Source organism: Coffea arabica, chromosome 7c (assembly GCF_036785885.1).
Source record: "Coffea arabica cultivar ET-39 chromosome 7c, Coffea Arabica ET-39 HiFi, whole genome shotgun sequence".
In the NCBI taxonomy this organism is placed as follows: domain Eukaryota; kingdom Viridiplantae; phylum Streptophyta; class Magnoliopsida; order Gentianales; family Rubiaceae; genus Coffea; species Coffea arabica.
Genome location: NC_092322.1, coordinates 14,721,785 through 14,733,330, shown reverse-complemented (window position 1 = coordinate 14,733,330; position 11,546 = coordinate 14,721,785). Strand labels below are relative to the sequence as shown.

At 32.6% G+C, this 11,546-nt stretch overlaps 1 protein-coding gene across 1 annotated transcript; it reads left to right on the top strand.

Moving 5' to 3' along the window:
* Window positions 1-346: 346 nt before the first annotated feature.
* On the top strand, window positions 347-1,868 carry LOC113698550 (protein MKS1). Its single transcript, XM_027218412.2, has one exon. It carries the CDS (start codon window positions 603-605, stop codon window positions 1,257-1,259), a length of 657 nt encoding a protein of 218 aa, XP_027074213.1. The 5' UTR covers window positions 347-602; the 3' UTR covers window positions 1,260-1,868.
* Window positions 1,869-11,546: the final 9,678 nt, after the last annotated feature.

Genomic DNA, 11,546 nt, shown 5'->3' with positions numbered 1-11,546 from the left:
CCCCATATTTTATTTTTAGCACAACATGAATAATGTGTGCAATCCAATTTGCCCTTTTTTGGTAGAAAAGATGGATGATACCATAAAAGAAATAGAGTCAACAAATGTTCTATTTCTTGTTTATTGTTAGTAAACTTAAGATATTACTTGAATTGCAAGTTTTTGCCAAAAAAAAAAATAATAATAAAATTCTCTCAACACATATTTTAATCAATTTTTGACATCACGAACGTCAAATCGTCATAATATATTTCTCCACGGCAACTTCGAAAACTTGTAATGCTGACGGACTTAATCCTTTAAATCAATTCCAATGTGAAGTTTCCTAGCATCTCAACCCTTGGAAAATGAGGTCTAGTGTACCTTTTAGTTTCTGCAACGAGTTTAACGCATTTTCATGTCATTATTGTCAACTTTTATGTCTTTCCTCGAATCCTACCTTAGTAACATAAAAACATTATCGAAACAGAAATCAGCACATTCATAGCACTTTCAAAGTCCATACATCTTTTACCATTTGGCTTCTCTCTGTTGTCTTTTCTTTCTTCCCAGTTCCCTCTACAAATTACTCCAATCGATCACTCCATAAATCTTCCATCACCATGGATCCACAGGATTTTTCCACCGGCGGCAGGCCGTCTCCTAGGAGAGAGCTACAGGGCCCACGTCCAGCTCCACTTAAAGTAAGCAAAGACTCCCACAAAATCAAGAAACCACCAGTCGCACCGCAGCTGCACCACCTCAATCAGCCTGCTCCGCCGCATCTTCAGCCCACAGTCGACAGCGAGCACCGCCAACCGGTGGTCATCTACGCCGTTTCCCCGAAAGTAATCCACACCACAGTCAATGACTTCATGAACTTGGTCCAACGTCTCACTGGCCGTTCTCCTCGTCCAGGCAACACCCCAACTGCCGCAGGCGATCTCTCTCCGGCAGCCCGTTTAGCTTCGGTGGAGAAAGCTAGCCCGTCGGAAAGGGAAAAAGAGAGACAGCAAAGGGTTGGTTCTGATTTTGCTGAAGATTTGATGGAAATTCTTGAAGGAACTAGTTTTGAAATGGGTCAAAATCCCGGGATACTATCGCCGGCCCCGGGGACTCTGCCCCCCGTTTCGCTTCCGGGACTCTTCTCGCCGGCGCCGGATCCATTTTTGAACTGGAATAATATGTTCTTACCAAGCCCATCATTCTTGCTTTCTTCACCACTCATTTCACCATCCATTCCTTCGTATGATCTCTTCAACACATTCTTTGACTTTTAGTATTACTTCAAATTTTCCTTTCTTTTTTAATTTATATATTTCTAGCTTTTTTTTTTTTTGGGTTTCCAAAACCCAAAAATTAGGCTAGTCCAGATTAGATTTTTTTTCTTTTTTTTTGGCCCCTTCGAAGAATTGATTATTGATGTACTTTTTACTAGCCTTGAAGTTTATGGGAGTAGGAAATTTCTCCACAAGTAGATGTAAAGAATTGATAAACTAACTCAAATCTTTTTAGCTAGAAGGATGGAAAAGCCAAAAGAGAAGAAGGTGAAAAACAAATTTGTTCAAAAGAGAAGAAGGTGAAAAACAAATTTGTTTCTAGATTTTTTTTTTTTTTTTTTGGGGGTAGGAGAAGGAAAAGTCAAAAAGAACAAGTAGAAATTTTTGGTTGCATATGCTTACTTTGGCTTTGCAAGTATGGATGGGAGGAAGTTGGGGGAAAACTCAAGATGATGCTGTTATTCAATGATTCTTGCCAGTAGGTTGTTGGTGGGCCAAATTAGAGGAGTTAGGCTTATCTTTTTGTACTTCTTTTGAGAGTTGGTTGTAAAAAGCAAATGAGTTTTGTATATGGAATCTCAATGAGAATTGTATTATATTTTTTTTTTCTTTTTATTGCTTAAATAAGTGTTTTTTTTTTCACATGTCTTTGCATGAAAATGAATTTCTTGCATGTTCAAGGTTTCTATTGGGTAAAGGCACTATATATTTTTAGGCTTTTTTTTCAAGGAAAAGAAGAAAATTTTCATTCAATCATATCACTTAATGCTTCGTTTACAAATTGCAATGGAGGATTAAAAATTGTCCAATCATACAACTTACCATACAGATTATAAGCTAATTTAGCATGCAGATTGTCCATAACATGCCCAATTATTGAGAAGTCTTGCTTTGGTTTAACAAAGAAAAAAAAATCTTTGATTTAGTTTTCTTTTGTAACAAGCATGGAATTGTGAGACATCAGAGTGTTGTTACCAGTTTCTCATGTAGTTATCATGGGATGAGTTACCATGTAATTGGCGAGGGTGTGCTCGGGGAGGGGGGGGGGATGGGACACTCCATCCCACATCGAAAGATTGTGGGGTAGTTACTCTGGATTTAAACTCCTCAATCGCACCTCCTGTCACCAATGGATTGGATGGTGTTGGTTTGTGAGTCCCCCTTATATCGGTTTTTGGACCCAATTTGGCAATGACTTATAAGCTTTTCTAATCTAATTGTGTGTGTTTATTTTTTCTGTCTATGGAAAAAATATCATGGGATGAGTTTGGATATTTGGTTTTTTTTTTTCTACAAACGATATTAGTTTGGTTTTTTTTCTCAATATTATTTTATTTGCATTATAAACAGATTTTCTCAATTATTTTTTTATCTTTTTTTTTATTTTATGTGCATCACATCACAAAACAAATAATGTAAGAAAAATATTTTTTTTGTATTGTAAATAATATTTCAAATAATATTCTGTTAAACATTTGCACAAAGTTTGACCTGGCTGAAAAAAATTGTGCATTTTTGTTATTAAACATTTATCTGTACCAAGATTTTTGCAAGAAGAAGATCATGGTGATGCTAAAGAGACTTTTGCAGTGTGCTGACAAGTGTGGATCTACTTATTTTGAAGAAAAATAGTTTAAGCAATTTAGACTTATGTTTACGTTAATTAATTATTTAAGGGGTCAAGTTCTTCTCTGATTTTAATTTTAGTATTTTACCATAAACAAATAATAGTTGAATTTTGAGCAATTTCAAACGTAGAAAATCTGCTTTCATACTTAGTTTAAAAATGTTCCTGGAAAGGAGCATACCAAATGCTACGAGTCAAACAAAGGCGGTCTTGCATAACGCGAGAATAGTCAACTTTCGATGCGCGAAAGAATAGTCACCAGGTCCACGCCGCAGCTGGAGTAAAACGCGTCAGGGCATCCTGGTCAGCCACGATTTTAGTTTCAGTTTACTTTTGTTGCTAAAATACTAGGTCTAGGAGGCTAGAAAACCGTGCATAGCACGGTTTTGTACATATTATAGTGCCCATGATTATGTGCGATTATGTTAATATTTTTTTATTAAATAGTAAGTGAATATTTTCAACATTAATTAACATGAAGTTTAATATTTTTGTAAAATGCATTGATATTTAATAGAATTGTGTTTAAATAATATGAAAAATTGTAATTTGTTTGTTGTTACAGTGAATGTACTATATTTGTTAATAAGATTTGACTAATTGTATCTAAGTCTTGAACAATTGGGATATCAAAGTCAAAGACAATTATTTAGCATGGATGGAAACAAATGATAAAATTTTTATGTACTTAAAGTAGGGTATACTATTGTATTTACTCACTTAATATTCAACAAATATAGACTTTTAGCAATGAATTAATGGATTTTCTTGACACAACTCCCAACAACTACAATCATTTCTTACATTATATAGAGGAAGATAGCCCGCTCAATGCGCGGGAGTTTGGTACATATGGTATAAAATAGTTTTTAATTTTTTATTTGATGTAACAGCATGGAAAACTAATTTTTAATAATAGAAAGATAACCATGAAAAGATTAAGGATAACTATATATTAAACTTCGTAAGAATGGAAGATTGAGTAAAAACGGAATCCATAAATTTCATTTCCTAACGGGTACTCATATTTATATGAAAGTAAAGTAGTAGGCTGTTGCATTTAACTTCTATCGAACATGGTAGTTGTCTGTTGTAGTAGTAGTAGCTTTCCTTGCATTGTCTTTGTTATCTTGTAGATAGGTTGAGAACTGCAAAATTTCTAGATATATTTTTAGATTAAAATCTCAGTTTTAATTTGTCCAAATCATTGTTTGCCTTCTTCCAGAGCAAAACCTTCACTTTCTCTATTATGAATCAGACAATGAACAATGAAACTTGACTATTGCAACTTCCTGCAGACTCTGAGCAAACAGAAGAGGAATATCCCCAACTTAGAAATGAGAAGCATAAGACTATCCAGATGAGAAAAAAATGTATTTTAACAGGAAGAAATAATACATAGAAGTGCTTGTGCTTAACAATAGATGACATTGGATAGTACTACCTGATTCTTGTACACAACAAAATGATACTAAGAATAGAATCAAATCATACCGGTGAAAATCAAGGTTCGCAAGCTACTACTACCAACAAACAAATAATAGTACATTTTAAAAAGAAATAATCATCAAATACGACAAAGAAAGTTTGGAATTCATTGTTCAGCACTAAAGAAGCTAGAATTTGAAACCTTATGTAAAACGTGTTTAGCACCAGCATAAAGCATGAGTCTTCGTATTTTATCATCTTCAGGAAACTCTTTTCCTGGACAAATGTTACATAAAAAATGCACTTATGAAGTCATAAAGGCAGAAGAATAAATTATATTGTTGTTTAAATGTCTATAGGAACTTTCATCTCCAAACAGGAAACTAAGAAAAAGAACTGAACAGGAAAATAATCATGAGAAAATTGTGTGCATGGCAATGATTTAACAGTTTCAACAGACAATCTAAAATAATAGGAGCTCCACCAAGTTCCCAAAAGTTAGGAGCATTCCAAATGTACTTAATGATCTACGGGACAACATGATCACAATGTTTAGAATTTGATCATCAGAGGACTTTAGCCAACTACTTGTTTGATTATTAGAGGTAGATGTACTTGGGATTTCAATTCTTATTGGTAGTTATTCTTTATTGGTTTCAACCTTCTAATCATGCACATTCAAGTCAAGTACTTTGATGAATAGCTTAAGCAAATATACAAAAGAATACATGAAAGAATAAACTTTGACACAAACTCAAATCAGTAGGACAAAGTATTAACTATCAATTCAAAATGACTCGGAATCTAACTATCACCAAAATCAATTGCATAAGAACCACCTTATTACCAAAGCAAACAATTAGATAAGAAATCACACCATTCAAAAAATTCAATTGTAGTAGAAAAATCAATTGCAGTATAAACCACACCATAATGCATCAATTGCAGTAGTTTTTTGGCTTACCTTGTTCCAAATACTCCCTGCAAAAACTTTTTTCTCATAGTTGCTTCAAACCTATTCCAACAAAATCACACGGTTTAAATTGTACACAGCAACCAAATTTGTGGGAAGCAATAATATTAACACTAAATTACGCTAACGGAGTATCTAATTTCAGAATAGAAGCATCTAACTCACAATAGAAACTATGATTTTACAAGCAAATCATACCATAAAAAAAATAATAAAAGCTCATCTCAAGCTAAACCACCAAGAATAGTTTCAGTATAAAACCATATTGAAATCTAGAATACAATGGCAGTACAAATAATTATTTATTGGAAAATGAAAGGAACATAACGGAAGAATGTGAAGGAGAGCACATTTGAAGAAATGAAGATGAAACTGATGCTTAGTCATAAATTCCTTAATAAACGCTTTAATTGAGATGAAAATGGTATTTGAATGTCTTCAAGTTATAATAGTAAAGCAATGGTAATAATTGATACTACTTATAATTTAATTAACACAAGCCAATCAATGCCTCTATAAGAATATTTAAGTAATTACATCAATAAAGAAGCTATCATGGGTTATACCTATTGTAGAAAAGATAACCACATAATCATACATTCCCAAAATACCCAAACCTTTGAACAAATCACAAGAACATTTCAGTAAATATAAAAATACGCATGCTATCTTAAGTAGTACCCAGCGTTATAACTACACTCAAAACAACCTTACAGTCCTAAAATGTCCCTACTCTTACGGTTGAAATTCAAAGCCATTCTTTGACCCAAACTCATTCTTATATAGTATAAGGAAATAAATAACTTCCACTCAGTAGACAAATAAATTACACAAAAAGTCTATAAAGCAACAACCATTAAAAGTACAAACACCTATTCATCAACAAGACTTAGCATATAATTATCACTTCAAAAAAAATACAAGCAAAGAAAGGCTTGTGTTACAAATATGAATCAATTTTTAGGTTACAAATTCTACAAATTAACTACAATTTAGTATAAAAAAACCGTTATACATTGAAATTGAACATTCAACCTATTGTCTAAAGGTTTATGTAACCTATAAATAGTGAAGTTTTTGGAGAATTTTTTATATACACATTTCTCTCAACAAACGATTATTCTAAATACTATTTTTCCATATACTCATTTCTTTCTCCCTCATTCTAACTTTCTTTGGGCAAAGTAAGATATTGGGAAGCTTCTACTTCTTTTTATTGTGCAGATCAAAGGGAAGCAATAACCATAGAGTTGGGCTGTTGTATCTTGGAAACGACAATCTATACCTTTTTCATCGGTTAAAAAAAATACTGCAAAGGCGCGTATCGTTTTAAAAAGAGCGTTTTATGTGCCTCAACCCTACCAGATTTTTTAGTAGCTGTCAAATTCAAGGTGGTTAGCTTGAAGATCAAAAGTTATTTGTGTACTCTTCTCCAGTAATTTTAAAACCTAGTTCTCACCTCAACCCATGCCAAATTAGCTTTTGATGGTACAAATTATTTGCATTTATTAATGCAATATTGAAGTCCAACAATTTTAAGACGAAATTGCTCTTGTTCAAAAGGCTTTATACTAAAAAATTTTGAACTGGTTGTGAAACTACGAAGTAATTTTAGATGTGTCATGTTTATTTATGCACTCAAAATCTAATGATAAGGTTTTAAGAGTAAGTAATTGACTAATTCAATTGCCAAGACTTATAATTTATCTATAGAATGCAATGCATTTTATAATTGTTTAATCGCATTCAAATTTAAAAGTTCATTGCTTCAATGTGTATGATTTCATAGTTTTGAAGTATGCCTAAAGTTATGTTACTAGACATGTATATGAGTATTTTCTTACCATGCAAAAGTAAAAGTCTTATGACATTATAGTTTAAAAATTATAAACTAGCGGGCCATTAACTTGAATTCAACTCCAGTTGAGATATACTAAACACAATGCACGTAGAGTCAAGTTAAATTTCTAAGTCTGCAGACAGCCTCGTCTTAAACAATGATGATCTCAAAATATATGAAACACTTTGCAACTATTTAGTTGTTGAATTTGTTTGTTTGTAAAAAAGTCAAGTTTCTTGTTGCTGTTAATGTGTGATTTGTACCCACTAAAATAGCTCTTACGCTTATGTACTATTCTGAGTGTATATTGTTTAGAGTACCTAGAACACAATTTCTATACTAGTTTAACGCATGAACGACAGGTGCCTAAATAAAACCTAACTACCACCAAAAGCAATCAATAATCAATTCTAAGTACTGGAGTAAGGACTCTAGATGTGCAATGGGTTACTTGATTCACCCTATTCCTGAAGAGTTTGCTTAATCTGATATACCAGAATTAATTATCTGACTAAATTTACTAACTAGTAGACAGTGACAAGTAAGATCGTCTCTTTAGGAACTGGAGAGAAATTTGTTTCCTTTTGAGTCAAGAATAATGGGGGTTTAAGGATTAAATTCTAACTAAATAAATTAATTGTAGAAAATAATTAATTAAAAGAAATAATTAGAAGCACTCTAGCCAAGGATACACTTCAGAAATAGTTCATGCACTGATCATTGATACGAAAATAATTCAAACATTTATTAATAGACTGGTTATAGCTGTCATACACGCGATAAACATAATCTTACATATATTAAAGTAGTTTTAATTTCAAGGATTTAGTCCACTTTGACTCTAATATGAGGATTATGGAAACACTAAATGAAGGTTTCAAGGCAATGCCACTTTCATTATGCATGATGTTCTCACTTTGTCCAAAATTTTATCTCTTTCAAATTTAATTAAAATAAGTGGGGAAATGTTAATGTATTTTAATAAAATCTTAAATTTTCCTTGGCCAAATCTTTACAAGGAGTTATAATAATTTATTTGAGAGTTATGGGAATTATAATGTTGGGAGTTACAATACATTTTGAATGGAGCTATTATACAATTATTTAAATAGGAGTTACAAGTGAATTATTTGGTCAAATGAAGAATTATTGAGTCTTATAAGCCATTCATATATGAATCATTTTTTAGGTTACAAATTCTCCAAATTAACTACAATTTAGTATGAAAAAAACCATTATACATTTAACTTGGACATTCAACCTATTTTCTAAAGGTTTGTGTAGCTTATAAATAGTGAAGTTTTGGGAGAATTTTTTATATACACATTTCTCTCAACAAAAAGATTATTTTAAATACTATTTTTCCCTTCACTCATTTCTTTCTCCCTAATTCTGATTTTCTTTGGGCAAAGTAAGATATTGGGAAGCTTCTACTTCTCTTGGTTGTGCAGATCAAAGGGAAGCAACAACTATAGAGTTGGGCTGTTGTACCTGGAGACGGCATGCTAGAGCTCCTGCATCAGTTAAAAAAAATATTGTGGGGGCGCGTATCGTCTTAAAAAAAGCGTTCTATGTGTCTCAACTCTACCGAATTTCTTAGTAGCTATCAAATTCAAGATAGTTAGCTTGATGATCAGAAGTTGTTCATGTACTCTCCTTCAACAATTTTAAGAGCTAGTCTACACCTCAACCCACGACAAATTAACTTTTGATGGTACAAATTATTTGTATTTATTAATACAATATTGAAGTACAACACTTCCTATCTATTTTGGATTGACAAAACTTGTATAGACTCGGTCTATGGTCCCGTTCGTAAAGCAAGCGATACAGAAGTTCTCACATCATCGTTCGGAATTCAATATTCAACTAGTATAAGAATTCTGTACTTCTCTCATCGATTTTGCCTTCTTCTTTTGACTCCATTCCTCCCATATTTCCGAAAGCCCCAAGATGCTAGCCCTAGATGGAAAATGAGGTGGAGGCTGCAACTGAACCACATGTAATAGCACCATATCTTATATCATCTTTCTCGAACTTCTTGTCCTTCCTCCTCCCCTCGATAGCATAAGATAGGATGTGTTTGGATAGTAGATCATTTGTGTTAGTACTAGTCTTTAGAAAAGAACAAATAGAAAAAAAGAAAATGACAAAAGACAAAAGAAAAATCCAGAGATGAAATTTTGGTTAAATCAGGTGAAGAAATTGTGTAGGGTTGCATCCACAATGTATGTATCCAAAGTTAAAGTTCATATAATAAGGATAATTTTAGAAGCCTCTCCAAGATTTCTGATAATTTCACCTATCACTTATTTAATTCTAGATATTGCACTTACCTCACTTCATAGCTCAAAACAACTATAATAACCTTTCCAAAACAATGATACCATTCTATGCATTAAAATTTCAGGGCAAAATTTTTTAAAAGAGGAAAAAAATTTTAAAATGTAGTAAAATTAGTTAAATGGCTATCAAAACCCACAAAGTTGCCTTTAAGCATTTCTTCTCACTAAATAGCTCTATCATCACCACTAATATTTATTTTTATATAATTTTGACCCTTCTCTTTTGTCTATCCAAGTTTGTCATCCTTCTGCAAAATCCCCACTTTCATATCTCACAATTTTTAGTACTAATCATGTTCCCTAATCCACCCATATTTCATTCTTCTCATTGTTTTCCTTTTCTGTCTCCTACCAATGTTCAATAAACAGTTAAGCCAATAGTAAATTGGCTAAAGGAATATAGAGGTAGTGATTGTAGGTTTATGTAAGGCAGAATATTTGAGACAAGACGGAAAAAATGATTGCATTCATTGAATAATTTGATTTAAAACCAAAAAATGGTCAAGGGCAATATGGGATATTAGTATGATTTTTTTCCGCACAACTCAGCCAAATGAAACCCAAAGCTACCGAGAGAGAGAGAGGAAGGGGGAAGGATGGATGGATTGGGTGGTATGAGAAGAAAGAACGTACATGAAAGGTTTTGTATTCGAAACCTCCTACTTATACATTTTTTTTTTGGAAAAAAAAAATCCCCAAAGCTACTATTTATGGGAGCTAGATGTAATTTTTTAAACATGGAGGTAGCTAGCTGTAATTGTTATAAACCTCAGGGGTGATTTGTGCACTTATCACAATTAATAATAACGTACAAATACGCTACAAACTTTATTAATCATTTAAATTTATTTCCTACGACGGATTTCACTAATCTGAATTTATATTAAACTTATTTGGGCCGTTGGTTTTTGGTGCGTTGCCATCTCAATTGTAAAGAATCTCAGTCCCATTTTTCTACTCACTGAAAAACGTTTAGATTTTCCCTCAAAAACATTAATAAAACGTGCAGATGGAAGGAAACTAGAACCAGAAATCCTAAACAAAAGTCAGCCTTCACGGCTTCCGGCAGTCTCCTGTCATCAATCATGTGTGCATTGAACACGGCGGGTACCACGAACATAATGCGGTTATACAGGAAAAAAGGATATAATTGCTATCCATTATGCATTAATGAATGGCAATACTTTATTAGTCCTATCTTTCTTTTTCTTGCTTCTTATTTTTTGTTTAATAAATAGCAAATTTCATTAACAGATTGCTGAAATCATCCAACACGATTTGATTTACACGCACTGTCCTAATGGTAGGTTAAACATGCACAAGAAATATTAGATATAACAGATCTAAAAAATTATGAATTGATCTGAAAAATTATGAATTATGAACAGATCTAAAAAATACAAGAAATTTCAAAACTATATTCTAATAAATCGCCGCAACTCTCTTATATACGTGTTGCAATCATTAGATTTGCTAATCAACTGGTTTAAGCTCTGATATTAATGATGAGATACTTTGAAATAGATCCAAGATCCAATAAATTTCAAATCTAGATCTGAAATAAATTCAGGTCTAACAATAAAATAAGAAAAAACAACGCAAACAAATCTTACTAGAGACTTTGAGACACAGAAAATTCTCACTAGAAGCTTGTAGGAGAAAAAGAGGACTCTCACTATGAAAATTTAGGATATATTACATTAGAAAAATAAAATAAAACGAAATCCGGGAGAGGGAGGGGAAGGCTTTTTGAAAAGTTGGGAAAGAAGAGAAGTTCTTCCTTATTTTATCTTTTCATGGGTATTAGAATTGGGTGATTGACTAATGAAGGGCCATATTATACTTAACCCCTTTCAGGTAAAGTTTGAATGTGATTACTGGTTAGATTACAACAATGCACCAGATTGAATGATGCACTTTGCCATCATATTACTCCAGATTAGAACTACGAATGATTTGATCCCAAAGAAGAGAAAAAAAGGCGAGAACAGCCAAGCAATTGGCAACAGTAGTATTATTTGAAACCGTTGGATTTTCAATTCCATTGCATCTGCATAATTTATGGGTCAGAATT

Excerpts from the sequence above, each read along its gene's own strand:
- LOC113698550 (XM_027218412.2), top strand. The coding sequence starts at position 603 with ATGGATCCACAGGATTTTTCCACCGGCGGCAGGCCGTCTCCTAGGAGA.